The 16,023-nt window shown below is 39.7% G+C and overlaps 1 protein-coding gene across 3 annotated transcripts in view; it reads right to left on the bottom strand.

Moving 5' to 3' along the window:
* Positions 1–16,023, bottom strand: part of LOC130612265 (eukaryotic translation initiation factor 3 subunit G-like) — a 46,127-nt gene that overhangs the window by 21,232 nt on the left and 8,872 nt on the right. For all 3 annotated transcript variants that reach the window (XM_057433571.1, XM_057433570.1, XM_057433569.1), the window contains exon 2: positions 232–275. In XM_057433571.1, the coding sequence (XP_057289554.1) occupies positions 232–275 (44 nt within the window). The remainder of the gene's footprint in view (positions 1–231; positions 276–16,023) is intronic.

Raw genomic sequence — 16,023 nt, 5'->3', positions numbered from 1 at the left:
GCTTTTGTCTGATAATGGCAGCAACCATTAATGTAATTATGGCTTTTTAAGAATGCAATTTGGACAGAATTTTTTTTTAAAATTTTTTTAAAAAATAAACATTTTAAAATATTGACACCATGTTGTTTTCGTTATATGGTCGTTTTCTTTTCTTACAAAAAACATATGTCTATAGCTTTCTCGTTAGTTCTCCTTTAAATAAGTCTCTACTACTATTTTCAAAAAACATACTTCCATCGAGATCTTCCATCATATCTCCCCATGACGGCTTCACTCTATAACCAAATTTTTAGATTATTCAACCCTGGTCTTAACAGTAGGCATAATTTATACTTGGATCTGTGTTTCTAAGACAAAGCATCCATTTATTTTGTGTTAAAAAGGGCAGCCTATTTGTCACTAATTTTTACTATATATCTGTATGTAAGAATATAAATTGTCAAGATCTCAACCTTTCATCTACTACGGAATTTCAAAAGAGAAAATGCAACATTTTTGGTAACTTTTTCGCCTTTACAGCTCCGTCAGACCAAAGCACATATAAGTTACAACGTAAATCACAATTTTACAAGTTACAAATTGGATTTCTGGACAGTACAGTTATATGGTTATATCAATATTATACACTCAACATCAAGTTGCTTATCCCCATCACACAGTTCTTTTCTTGTTCAAGCCATTGAGTTGTAGAGTTTTCAGAACGTAGATCCAGATATCTTTCCAACGTTCTTTTTTTATTTGGATAGCAATAATCAATTTTGAACATTGATGAAAAGAAGAAAAATTACACTCTATTGCATTGCAATGTTATCGTTCCAACATATTGTAAATCAAACACACAATGTATCATGTTCGATTACCATAATCCATGATGTTGTCGCATCATGAACGTTTCAATCATCACAAAGATCTTACAATAGTCACTTTAGCAATCCTTATTACATTGTCGACCTGATTACTAAAACTCTAGGTGTGTTTGTAAGTGTGTTGCCTGTGACACACAAAAAAATGATTAAAGATAAATATAAGCAGTTTTAGCAAAATAAATCAAGAAATTATTAGATTATTCAAATTAAAAAGAATAAAAAATTAAATATTTATTAAACTTTTTATTCTTTTTGATTTGATGTCAAGTCATCAGCTCCATTTAACCCACCATCCCCAAAATTAACAAAATTTGTCATGTAGGTTCTCTTTATGGAGATGAACATCCATGCTAAGTTTTATTTCCAGGAACTTAGTATTTCTAGGGATATTGGACATTGAAATTTTGCTGATTTCAGCTATTTTCTCCTAACGATTTCCTTAGTAACGACCTCAGTGATACTTAAATCTGAATAACTTCTGGCATGTGAAAGATATTGCACTGAAAATTTGTACTTTGGTAGATTTGTGGGTGGGGAATCCAAATTTCACACATCGTCATCATCATCATCATTATCATACTCGGCTTAACGTCCGTTTTCCATGCTAGCATGAGTTGGACAGGGTATATTAATGACCCTCTTCCAATCTGATCTAGACTATGTTAGATCTAAACTCAACTTCCTCTGTATCAAGTCTGTCCTTATAACCTCCTGCCAAGTCCTCGGTCTGCCTCTGGGCTTTTCCCCAGGAACTATCAAGTCTCTACACTTTCTTACCCAATTATCCCCCTCCATTCTTTCCAAGTGCCCCATCCAATTCAATCTTCTTATCTGGATAACATCTTTAATTTTACGGATACTACAGATGCAATATTATTACTCAGACAGCTTCAGGAAAAGTACAGTACTGGAATCAGGACACCTAACATCGTGAGCGCGTATTATGCGCGACACAAACGATTCGCGATAAAAAAATGTTAACGAAGAGTTTCGCGATAGTCGCGATGCATAAAAAAATAACGATGCTATCGCGATCGTCACTATTAATCGTGATTGTCGCGATGGATTGTGAATAACATTAAAAATATTAAACAATAGATGTGTATAGCTAATCTTGTGTCTTTGTTTTGTTTTTTTAAATTGAAAAATTCTTTTGCATCTTGTATTTTTATTAGAAATTGGATTTTTAAAATAAGGTGACTCCAACTTAATTACTTGTTTTACGGGCGAAGTAGAAAGTAGTTTATGGTCTGTGGGTCGGCGAAATAAAAATAATTTTATCGAGAATGCATAAGTGGTCGGAACAACAACAAAATAAAAAATAACAACGGAGGAGGGTGTTACGACAAGCATATTTTTCTATGTATGTTTTGCTTGTATTAGCGAATGTTAAATTAGCAAATGTCCGAGTTAATGAAAGTTCATGGAAAAATAAGAATGTATGGTCGAAACAACAACAAAAAAAATAATAATAAAAAAAACAACAACGGAGGAGGGTGTTAAAACAACCATTTTCTATGTATTTTTGCATAACGCACGCAGTTTATATTTTTAATTTGCGAAGGAAAAATAATAATAATTTGTCTCACTAAAAAAATGTAACTAGTACTCAAGGTGAAAAGATAAAAATACTTGCAAGTAGAGATAGGAAAATGTTTCTTCTGGCGCAGTCGCATGCGCGCAATGACGTCACAACAGATCCCCATCATGCGGTGCTTAGTCATGCATATCAAGGTTAAGTCCCTATCATACAAAAAATGAGTCAAAGTTGAAATTCCCTGATATTCAAAAAATCAACACATGCGCAGTAAAGACACGCTAGGTCGAGCAGAATGAAAATCTCCGACAAACAAAAAAATTGTATAAAATAAAGAGAGAATGGAATCAAAAAGTGTAAAACAATTACGTGATATTGCAAAAGGTCGTGGTTTAACAGGGTATTATAGGCTACGTAAAGCCGAATTAATTAGCTTATTGAATGTACCACAATACACCCCGAGGCCACCTAAAAGGCTTCCAGATAAACCAACAGGGGATGTACCGCAATATGCTTGGAGGCTGCCTAAACAACCGGCTAAGCCCATAGTACCGGGGATATGGATATCTTTGAGAAACAGGGATGACTAAGACCCATCCAAATATCGGGGGTAAAATCGGGGAATGGTACAACTGGGTATTGCCCCTATCTGAGATAGACGTCTTCAAGAAACATGAACTGTCAAAAAATTGTTCCGTTGCAAGGGATAAGATGCAGAAATGGTACAACTGGCTAGCCGATGCTGTCAAGCCTATAAAAGAAAGGGTCATGTGTAAGTATGCAAAATTCAAACGCGGGGTGATGGAGTTCTATCGCAGGGTAGCATATACAAGACCTACCCTGCATGATGAGGTCGAACAGGAGGTTAACGAGGACTATATACATGAACAGCCAGGGCAAGATTTTAGACCCCCAAGAAGCATGCTCACCATAGGACCTTACGAAGTTTCCCCATTCCCGGTATAGGAGGAGTGGACGACGACGGGTATATAGGGATGGTGCAACCAAACGTGAAAATCCTGGTTGAGGGGCAGGTAAAAGATATGGGGTCGGCAAAGATACAGCTGTCACTATGGATACATTGGAGGAAGCCAATAGAGGGGACAAAAGACTATGAGGAGGCGAATAAGGCCTTCCATAGTAATATGGCCTCTGTATTCCAGGGTAGCAACGTAGATGATATGCTGAATACAATGTTTGCCCAAGTTAAAACACATGTGGAAAACCCTGCATTCCCAAAAAGTGACTTTACAATCGGTCGAATACTACACCTTGATGTAGATTTCCATAAATTGAAACTAACAAGAGGCTCATCGTACATTAAACTACCTAAATGGATAGCTTCGAAATAGGCAATTACTAATCCAAAAAATGAAGATGAGGAGTGCTTCAAATGTGCTGTTATAGCATCCCTGCATCGTGAGGAGATTGAAAAAGACTCACAAAGAATAGGCAAGCTGAAACCCTACGCAGGCCTATACAATTGGGAGGGTATAGAGTTTCCGACAAGCATCAAAAGCATATAAGTTTAAGGAGAACAACAAGGGGATTGCAGTAAATGTCCTATACATAATGGAAAAAAAGATCAACATCCTACGTCGATCAATGCACAACGAACGTACCAAGGTGGTGACCCTATTGCTTATCGCAGATGATAAAGACTCACTATACAGCTGTCAAAAGTTTATCGAGGCTCCTGGGCAAAGAGATCTTAAATAATAGGTATGCAATGCACTTCTGCCTAAACTGCCTACAAGGCTTTCCCATAGCCGAATCGAGGGATAAGCATTATAGATATTGCATAGACCACGGGGCTGTTAAAATTACAATGCCAACGGAGGCCGGAAAATGGCTATACTACAGAGATAGCCAGAAACAATTCAAGGTGCCCTTTGCAATATATGCCGACTTTGAAAGGTTATTAATACCAATGGAAGAGGATGCCAATAAGACTAAAAAGCTGAGCAAGCACGTACCATCTGGATGGTGTACCTAGAGCACATTTGCCTATCAGGATGTACCGGATCCCCTAACGGTGTACAGCGACAAGGATTGTCACCCGGTTCGTCAACCATCTGGAGGACGAGGTCAAAAGACTATACTATGCCTACCCTCAGCAGGACATGCTGCCTCTAACGGAGGCCCTAAAAAGAGAACATGACGAGGCATCGAAATGTCATATCTGTTGAAAGCCCTTCGATGACTGTGAGAATAAACGCAAAGTTCGGGACAATTGCCACTATACAGGGTTATATAGGGGTGCAGCGCATAACAGCTGTAATCTCAAATACAAGATACCTAGCCACATACCCGTGATATTCCACAACTTGTCGGGTATGACGCCCATCTGTTCATACCAGAACTGGGTGAGAAGTACGGCACCCAGGACATTGGCTGCATTGCTGAAAACACCGAGAAGTACATCTCTTTCAACGTGAAAATTTAGGTACCCCTTGGAGGTATAGAATATGGTGATGGCGAGAAGTATAAGAAGATTGAGATTAGGTTTATTGATAGTTATCGATTCATGGCCTCGGGCATGGATAAGTTGGTAAGTAACCTCATTGATACAAACGCCGCTGATATGAAATGTAAGCAGTGTGCAGATACCTGCCTTGAATTCCAGGGCACAGACACCTTGTAAATAAAGGATGGCCGATAATCCAGTATTCACACCCGAGAAGGATATTGGTAAGCGTGATGAAGACGATAAGGGTGACAAAGAGGATACCCGGCAATCGACGCAACTCCCCGGGACACAGCAACTTCCAACATCGGGGCAGCAACAACATACCATAAAGGGTATTGATACGGGTAGGCAGTTGCTGGTTCACAGGGTCGATGCATTATATGACCAAATTAGAAAAGGATGGAATCGGTGGAGGTCTATGTAATCCCCTATGAAAATTTTCGCACGGAGGGAAAATGTCTTTTTTATAAAGGTGAAGATATTACCGAAAAAATATACAAGGCAAGGGGTGTAGGCTTACGAAGCCCCAGGTCCATTATAAGTAATTTGGGAGCAGGCCCCATACGTGACTTTGGTTTCAGGACGTTTGTCACCATGCCAACAAGGCGGAGGTAGTCCGGAAGCTTGCAATGGAGGTTGATACTATTGTTAATGAGGGTGAGGAGGATCCCGGTGAGATAAATCAGACGAAAACCATTAATAATATCAGGAGAATTATGCATGATGTTGAGACCCTTACGGAGAAAACGCCATTCTCCGATGTGGGAACCCTTACAGAGGATACTTCATTCTCAGGCAAATTCACTGAACGTGAATTAAAGGGACTTGATCATGAACTTCAAACCTACCAGGGGAATATTAAAAGTAAATATTAGAAATTTGGAGGATAGCATCAAAAGGATAGGTAATCAGGTAGATGCTGTTGGTCAGATCCATGAAGGCTCGAATGAAGCCATTTAAAAGCTTGAGAGGGGTATTAAAAGGATGAAGGAAGAAAGAGGTGTTTTGCAGGAGAAAGTGAAGGAGCTTAACCGTGATATTTATGGCCAACTGAGACATATTAAGGATACGCTGTTGAAGATCTCTGGGGATGATACAACTCTGCTTGAAAAATTGAAGATACTCTTCAAGGAGCAAGGTCTTACCATTGCAAGTGTGGTCTCTGCTGCTGTCTACTAATTTCCACCATCATACCCTCTGTTACGAGGGGAAGCGCTGGGGTGCCGTAGGAGGAAGTGCCGCAGCGGGTGGTGAAAAAGGGTTCGTACAAAAGCAACTTGAAAGGCTCGGAAACTTGCTGAAATATCTGGCAGGTAAAGCAGGTGCCGCATTGCCTGGAGTCATCAGCACGGTAGTCTCGTTCCTTCTGAAAGTAGTTTCAACTATCGTTACATATGCAGCTAAGCATCTGTACATGGCAGCCGCTGCCGCCGTTGGATTTGTTGTGCTATACATTAAATAAGCCTCATTTTTTAAACCAAATATAGGCAAGGATTATACCTACCCCTATGGTGATTAATGAGGATTTGGTATCCTTGTGTTGGTTTGGTGGGGGTTATTCGGGTATGGAAGACGATGTTGTTGTTGTTGTAGGCCCGGGAGGTGGTATGGTCTGTATAGTATGATCGGGAGTATGCATAGGGGATGTAATAGGTGTTATATGCTTGGATGGCATGGTATGCCTGGGGGTATAGGAGGCGTGGCATGCTTTGGGGGTAGGGTAGGTATAGGAGGTGTGGCATGACGCACAATAGGTCTGTTATTTAGGTCAAGCTGGATAGGAATCATCGCAGTTGCGGGTGCTATGAGGATGTTGTTGTTATACCCTACTATCCTTCCCATACGTAAATTCATGCCACTGGGCAGCATGTACACATGATGCATTACAGCGAAGTTCACCGGAGTCCTGGCATACTGGAGTACCTTCCGAAATTCAGTGATGTCATGGCTTACATTTTCTTGCCTTTGGACCATAGCTTCAAATTTCTGTACTAGAATTTGCCTTGCTGTGTAGTTATCTGCATTGGACCCGATGAGAGATGGCTTGGTACCTGCCTGGGATCCAAGCAACAGGACTACGTAGACGAGAATACTCTCACTCAGCTTGGTCAGGCCCTCTGACGTCAGACCTTGGCTTGTGGGCATGATAAACTTGGCACAGTCCCCATCGGCCTGGGGCCACCACCTACCATCTGTCAACGATGACATGACAGCTTTGAATTTGTACAAGGCGTTAGGGTCTGCACCGTATTCGCGGCAGACCTGGGCGTATCCAGAGGTTGAGTAGGGATTGAGATATTGAGAAAACCCATCGTCAAAAGGCATGGGTACCTTCATCCTGGCAAGGATGCGACGCATGTGGTAGTAGACATGGAATTTAAAAATGCTGTTGATGAGTGGTACGGAGCCCATCATGTGCTTATGCCCAGAGCCATTGTTGCGCAATGGGTAGCGAAATTAACCTGTATAATCCAGTACTCTAGTGCCTGCCCTTTCTAATTAACAGTAACAGGGTCATTGAGATAGGTTGTTGGGACCTTGATGGCACATTTGGTAAACTCCGGGAATGCCACGGAAATATGAGACTCCGTGCTCACGTACAGGTCCTGATGTTCCAGGTTGTTTACACCAAGGGGCCATTCGCCCCTGTTGGACCTGTACTTGGCTCTCGGATTGTATTGGTATATATTCATCTTTGTTTTAAAACAAAGGATGAATCAACTGTATATTACAGATATCTATAAGCCTATTATATTCAAGGACTACCTGGGGCAGGACACCCGTATTGCTCTAAAATCTATCAGTATCAGGCCTGGATGGCTGAACTTATATAGCAACAACAATATCACTATATGGAAGGTGATCAGAGGGTTACAAGGATTGAGATCATGAATAGCCTGTACAAAACCAAGGACATCACGGCTATTGTCAACAGCCACGCAGAAGATCAGATCAAACTGTTTGTATTGAAAAATGCATATTGTAGACTCTGTGTCAGTGACGGCTACACAGTCGCGATCGATAGGCAATTTCAAGAGCTTTTAGGATTAACCTATGACCCCACAAAAAAATATTATACGAAGGGTGACTACAATACCATATATAGAACTGATATATACCAAAAATTAAGACTTATTTGTCCACAATTGGATAAAAACAACTGCCTCCTTAATGGCAAAAAATCCAAGGTTCTGGCCTTGCTTCCCACCAAAGAATTGAACGCTTGGGGGAATATGTTAACCTGGACTTTTGATAACCCTGTATACCTTCCCTTAAAGAGGTCTACTGAACTTCTTGAGTTCATGCTAACGGACTTCTACCATCACGAGAAAAATGATACATTTTTGACATCACAATGCATTTGCTGGTAGAATAAAAGAATGAGTGATAATAGCAAACTTTACCCAAGTTTGCCGAGTGCACACGCGCAAGGCTCTGATCAGGATGAGGGACAGGTTTTTAGGCTCAAGAAGATTGATGAAATAGAACAATATCTCCGGGATTAAATAAAGGAGAGGAATAGATTGACGAAAAAATTCAAGATGCACAACACATGGATCAGTATGTGCGACCATGGTCTGCTTGGCGTAAGTGTAATCACGTTGGTGTTTGGGATAGGAGCTATGGCCTCAGGTATGGGGGTACCCTTGGCTTGTGCCATGGGGGAACTCGTGATTGCCGCCGGAATAGGGCAAGTCGTTGCGTGTTAAGTCAAAAAAACATGAGGGGATAAGACTGCTTGTGGAGGCCAAATTAAACTCCATCGTTGACCTAATAAGCAAATCAATGGAAAATTGTATAATCAGCGACCATGAGTATAGTCTAATTAGCCGTGAAAAGGAAAGGTATATGCTGTTGAAGGGACAAATGCAGCAGAGGTTTAATAGGATCATGAATGCTATCAACGAACAGGAGGGAGCCCAACTAGCTGCCAAGGGTAGGGGGGAGGGGAAAGACAAAATTTTAAAAAAGCTTCAATCTGTGCAATGTGCAAGCACTATGTAGAGTCCCCACCTGAATAAAGGCCTTAATTTTAGGAGAAATAGAGAGTATGACAACCGTATGTAGCGAATACAGCTGCCCAAATACCTCCAAAGGTATTAAAAAAACACATGATGTATTTGTCATTCTCAAGAAAGCCCAATATTTTATAGGTCTAATGGGCCTATAAAATATATGTTTTTTTCTAGTCCTCGCATAGCAACCACTCCTTCCTAAAGTCCTTGTACCGACATCCTATGATGTGTACCTGGGGGTAGTGGTTTTTACCTTGTACATATACCGATGAAATGGCCAAGATTGCACTGACCTGGCAGGTTCATCATAGGGTATCAGCATACCATGGAATTTGGTGGTAATTGTGTCCTTGTGGTACCGGAGTTTGGCGTTCACGCAATGGTCTTTTTCACAGGCTGTGTCGTTAATTTTTCAAAGATAAACTCTTCGGCCTTTGACCATATTTGACGATATTTTGCGATCCAATCAGAGTATTCCTCGAAATCTAGGCTCATTGCCTGTGACGCTGTAGCATTGTGCCGTGTCACCCCATGCGCGGACCAGATTTTCAGCGTCTTTACCCTCAAAGCTACAACAAGGTCCCGTGTATGATACCCCACTATATATCGTTTGTCCTTACCCCCATTGGCGGGAATAGCATCCGTCATCTGTCAAGTATTCCGCATTGATATCGTTAATGTCTGTAAACGTATCAGCAAAATTGTAGAATAGTTTTGGATTGACAAGCTCATTCTCAAATTTCAGCATCTTCTTTATTGTATATTTTGAATGACTGCAGAGAATTATGTCATCGTACATGTACAGCCGCCCCCATTATATGTGATATATTCATGATAGCAGTACCAGCATAACATTTTACCACCTACCACGAAACTCCGACCACAGGTACATTTGTCATATGCATCGAGTACCCTTTCACAGTCGTCACAATGCTCATTCATTTATTAGCAAGTCCAGACGAGTCTCCAAATCCTTAATTCTCCGTTCATTAGACCCTTCCTCCTGTATGCATGCTAGGGTTACAAGTGGTAGGGAGAGACCAATGGTAGTAAGGAAGGTCATGAAAATCATACTTTTTAAGCTATATTGACAGTTTATACACATTTTTATTAGTATTATTATCTTGCAGCATTTGCTGTAAGATAACGTTTCAGGTCAACCCCCAATACTTTTTGAGACCTTACTTTTCATCCTCTGAAAAGCACCAATCGTTGCCATATCCGGATGCCAGGCTATTGGAAGAAGAACCTCCTTAATTTTGGCCTTTTCGGATTTCCTCCGGCGATAGGCGGAGAGTAGTTCAGGCCCATCTTCAGAAACCCTTTTGCACATATCCTGGGTGACAAATCAATCCGGCACTTACCTCAGAATTAGGGGCTCCTCACCAACAACCCTGAAACACGACTTGCTTCTTGAGTCAGTCTGGTATATGGTAGAGCATTGTGGTACCGGAGTTTGGCGTTCACGCAATGGTCTTTTTCACAGGCTGTGTCGTTAATTTTTCAAAGATAAACTCTTCGGCCTTTGACCATATTTGACGATATTTTGCGATCCAATCAGAGTATTCCTCGAAATCTAGGCTCATTGCCTGTGACGCTGTAGCATTGTGCCGTGTCACCCCATGCGCGGACCAGATTTTCAGCGTCTTTACCCTCAAAGCTACAACAAGGTCCCGTGTATGATACCCCACTATATATCGTTTGTCCTTACCCCCATTGGCGGGAATAGCATCCGTCATCTGTCAAGTATTCCGCATTGATATCGTTAATGTCTGTAAACGTAGCAGCAAAATTGTAGAATAGTTTTGGATTGACAAGCTCATTCTCAAATTTCAGCATCTTCTTTATTGTATATTTTGAATGACTGCAGAGAATTATGTCATCGTACATGTACAGCCGCCCCCATTATATGTGATATATTCATGATAGCAGTACCAGCATAACATTTTACCACCTACCACGAAACTCCGACCACAGGTACATTTGTCATATGCATCGAGTACCCTTTCACAGTCGTCACAATGCTCATTCATTTATTAGCAAGTCCAGACGAGTCTCCAAATCCTTAATTCTCCGTTCATTAGACCCTTCCTCCTGTATGCATGCTAGGGTTACAAGTGGTAGGGAGAGACCAATGGTAGTAAGGAAGGTCATGAAAATCATACTTTTTAAGCTATATTGACAGTTTATACACATTTTTATTAGTATTATTATCTTGCAGCATTTGCTGTAAGATAACGTTTCAGGTCAACCCCCAATACTTTTTGAGACCTTACTTTTCATCCTCTGAAAAGCACCAATCGTTGCCATATCCGGATGCCAGGCTATTGGAAGAAGAACCTCCTTAATTTTGGCCTTTTCGGATTTCCTCCGGCGATAGGCGGAGAGTAGTTCAGGCCCATCTTCAGAAACCCTTTTGCACATATCCTGGGTGACAAATCAATCCGGCACTTACCTCAGAATTAGGGGCTCCTCACCAACAACCCTGAAACACGACTTGCTTCTTGAGTCAGTCTGGTATATGGTAGAGCATTGTGGTACCGGAGTTTGGCGTTCACGCAATGGTCTTTTTCACAGGCTGTGTCGTTAATTTTTCAAAGATAAACTCTTCGGCCTTTGACCATATTTGACGATATTTTGCGATCCAATCAGAGTATTCCTCGAAATCTAGGCTCATTGCCTGTGACGCTGTAGCATTGTGCCGTGTCACCCCATGCGCGGACCAGATTTTCAGCGTCTTTACCCTCAAAGCTACAACAAGGTCCCGTGTATGATACCCCACTATATATCGTTTGTCCTTACCCCCATTGGCGGGAATAGCATCCGTCATCTGTCAAGTATTCCGCATTGATATCGTTAATGTCTGTAAACGTAGCAGCAAAATTGTAGAATAGTTTTGGATTGACAAGCTCATTCTCAAATTTCAGCATCTTCTTTATTGTATATTTTGAATGACTGCAGAGAATTATGTCATCGTACATGTACAGCCGCCCCCATTATATGTGATATATTCATGATAGCAGTACCAGCATAACATTTTACCACCTACCACGAAACTCCGACCACAGGTACATTTGTCATATGCATCGAGTACCCTTTCACAGTCGTCACAATGCTCATTCATTTATTAGCAAGTCCAGACGAGTCTCCAAATCCTTAATTCTCCGTTCATTAGACCCTTCCTCCTGTATGCATGCTAGGGTTACAAGTGGTAGGGAGAGACCAATGGTAGTAAGGAAGGTCATGAAAATCATACTTTTTAAGCTATATTGACAGTTTATACACATTTTTATTAGTATTATTATCTTGCAGCATTTGCTGTAAGATAACGTTTCAGGTCAACCCCCAATACTTTTTGAGACCTTACTTTTCATCCTCTGAAAAGCACCAATCGTTGCCATATCCGGATGCCAGGCTATTGGAAGAAGAACCTCCTTAATTTTGGCCTTTTCGGATTTCCTCCGGCGATAGGCGGAGAGTAGTTCAGGCCCATCTTCAGAAACCCTTTTGCACATATCCTGGGTGACAAATCAATCCGGCACATACCTCAGAATTAGGGGCTCCTCACCAACAACCCTGAAACACGACTTGCTTCTTGAGTCAGTCTGGTATATGGTAGAGCATATAGGGATCCTACCCAACAGCCTTATTACACATGTTTTCTTTGACTGTGTATGAATTCATTCTCTCTTTATTACAGTACAGTCCAGATGTAAGCGTACGTGTACGCTCAACTTGCAAAAATAATTGCTTTCATTAAAAAAAAATAGGATAGTGAGTTCCTTTCAAATTGCGTGAAAATAATTGCTTGGTGTTAAAAACAAAAACATAGCAAAAAACATTGTTTAAAAACAATATTCTGCTCGAGAATAAATTAAACGCGAAGGCCATTGAATTTTTATATTTTTTAAGAACGAAGCTAATTATAGTAACGCGATTTTAATCTCGATTTATTTAAAAACACAAGCTCTTTTAAAAAACAACAAATCCAATGATCTAAATATTTTTAAAAAAAACTAATGCTACTTTTAAAACTTTTAGTAATATTTCTTTATCGTCGAAACATATTTTTTAACATGCAAAACTTTTAAAAGTTCTTTTTATAAAAAGCAACGTTTAGCAACGCAAACGGAAAAACCCTACGTTAACAAACATTTCTATCGCCGCTTTTCGTTTTTAAACTTTTAAAATGCGATCTAAAAAAACTTTTCTATAGCTGTTTTTCGTTTTTAAACTTTTAAAATTCGATCTAAAAAAACATTTCTATCGCCGTTTTTATTTAATTTCTATCGCTTAAAAGCTTTATTTAACCCGTACAACCAACAAGACCTTCTCGCTAGTTTATTTAGTTTCCACGCAAAACTTTTATTTAGTAAAACTATTAAACAATGGCTCTTCGTATCACATTGATAGAGTTGATAACATTTGCAATTGTGCTATTGGGAATAGTTATGTTAACACTATTTAACAATAGTTACGCGCAGTTATAATAAGCTATTCTTTCTTCAATAATCTTTTGTTTATTACGCGCAAGTTAGTGACTTACAAGACTCGCAAGATAATTAATAAGAATAAAAGACAAACAACTACCGCCTCCGAGAAAAAGGTGTGAAACTTGAACGTACGCGTACGCTTATATCTGGACTGTACTGTATATAGAATTTTTTGTTTGTTGTTTAGATCTAACACAGTCTAGATCAGATTGGAAGAGGGTCATTAATATACCCCGTCCAACCCATGCTAGCATGGAAATGGACGTTAAGCTGAGAATGATGATGATGATGATGATGATGAGGATTTCATTCTGCTCGATCTAGCGTGTCTTTACTGCGCATGCGTTAATTTTTGATGAATATTAGTATCATTAGGGAAATTCCCATGCGCTAGAATATTTTTGGAGCTCCTATTCTGCATACTTTGATGACGTCATTACTTATTAGGGACTTTATCCTGCAGGGCATGGCTAGGCATGGTATGGTAAGGACTTTCCCCACAAGTCTTGGATGATCAGGGATTTCTTGTGGCGTCATTGTTGTATGCGCACGCCACTGCACCAGAAGTAACATCTCTCATGTTAAAAAACTTGTTTTCAAAAGTTATGCAGCAAGAATTATTCTTGTGCTGTTTCGAAAGTTATACAGAATATACCTGCGTTGTTTTGAAAGATATACAGCAGGTTATACTTAGGCTGTTTTGAAATTTATACAGCAAGTTATTATTTTCCCATTTAAAATAATAAAACACAAAATTTATTTTAATAAAAAAGTTAAGTGTTCTTTCAATGCTTTTTGCGCAGTCTTATAAGAAAATTAAAATTTAAGTGCAAATACTTTCACAGACTATAGTTTAGTTGACAATATTTAAAGTCTTTCGTGACATTAAAATTTTTTATTTATATTCATAACGGAGGAGGGTGTTACGACATGCGTATTTTACGTTGTTTTAATTATTTTTCAAATATCATTGAAAAAGATTTAATGATATTAATTATTTTTCCTAAATGATATCGACTAAGAAATTTAAGATTTTAGCAAGCAACATAATATTAAACATAATCATAACGAAGGAGGGTGTTACGACATTCATAATATTTTTTTTCACGAGATGGGATAAGAAAATGTTTGTTTGTTGATATTTCTATTATTTTTTTTATCGTGAAAGTTAGGGTCGGGCGGCTAACGAAAATATTTTTCATTTAAAAACAAACGAAAAACAAATATATTCATATTTAATTGCGTTGTTCTCTCATGACATTAATTACGTGATTTTTATAATGTTTAAAGATGTATTATGATGGTCGCGATATGGATCACGAAAGCCACGATGCATCGCGAAAGTCGACCCCACAATGAATCACGACTTTCACGATGCTAAAAAATTTTACTATCGCGACAGCATCGTGAATTGTGCGCGACGCGCATGATACACGATCCAATATGTTAGGTGTCCTGATTCCAGTACTGTATTTAGGAAAGAAAAAGAATCTCTATTTTGCCTTTGTAGATTTAGAGAAAGCTTTTGATAGGGTGCCACGTAAAGTTATTTGGTGGGCTATGAGAAAATTAGGTGTGGATGAGTGGCTAGTTACGATGGTACAGTCTATGTCAGCAATGCTAGAAGTCGTGTCAGGATTAATGATTCACTTAGAGATGAATTTAGTGTAAAACGGTGGTGTACACAGCAAAGTCTAAAGTCATGATTAGTAGCATTGCAGCCAAGTGTGACCTTGTAGTTGGAAAGTGGCCTTGTGGCGTTTGCAGGAAAGGGGTTGGTAGTAACTCACTTTTTTGTCAGACTTGCAAGCATTAGGTACATAAGAAGTGCAGTAGTATTGGCGGAAGTTTAATAGCTGACATTCAGTTTGTATGCAAGCGTTGCAAAGGTGAGATTAAGCTTAGGTGATATGTTGGGCAGTGAAGGGGGTGTTGGAAGAAGTGTTACTTGCAGGATAGGTTCTGCTTGGAAAAACAATAATAATACTTGTTTTTTACTTATATTATAACTATTTTAGCGAAAAATGGAGCTAAATGAATATTTAGCTCATGTTAATTGTGGTGACTTCAGTATACCTTCTAGCTGTCCTGTATAATGATAGATACCACTCTGGCTCTGACCTAGTACTGTACCTCAAGTAAGGTTAAGAATAAGGCACTTCTGATTCAGTTAATAGGTAGCCATGTTGGATTATATCTGCTTAGAGCATTGTCTCAGTTGCCCCAGGTCAACATGCATCTGTTTTGCCTTGCTTAATAATACAAGTCAATAAATACATGACACATGGGTCAGTCAAATTTTAGCCATAAAGAACTGAGGTTGTTGGGGATTAAAGCTCCTCAGATTTGAAGCTCTTGTTCAACAGATATCCTGGACAGCAACACTATGGCACCTAAAAATAAACAACCTCTTCAAAAAGGCACTAAAGCACCAGCAACAGACACGCCCAGTGAACAACCATGCTGCTCATCCACACCACAGTCTGATAAGCAGTTTTTTGACACTCCTGTGTTTGAAACAGAGTTTCACATGCGCACAGCTGAGCAGTGGGCCTCTATGGGCAAGGAAGCGCTCCTCCTACTGGCCAACTCCTTGAACATCCACACAAGAGGGAAATCTCTTCTGAATATTGTTGAGCTT

This window comes from Hydractinia symbiolongicarpus, chromosome 10 (assembly GCF_029227915.1).
Source record: "Hydractinia symbiolongicarpus strain clone_291-10 chromosome 10, HSymV2.1, whole genome shotgun sequence".
Classification (NCBI taxonomy): Eukaryota; Metazoa; Cnidaria; class Hydrozoa; order Anthoathecata; family Hydractiniidae; genus Hydractinia; species Hydractinia symbiolongicarpus.
The sequence above is the reverse complement of the archived record's forward strand: the minus strand, read 5'-3'. Positions and strand labels throughout refer to the sequence as shown.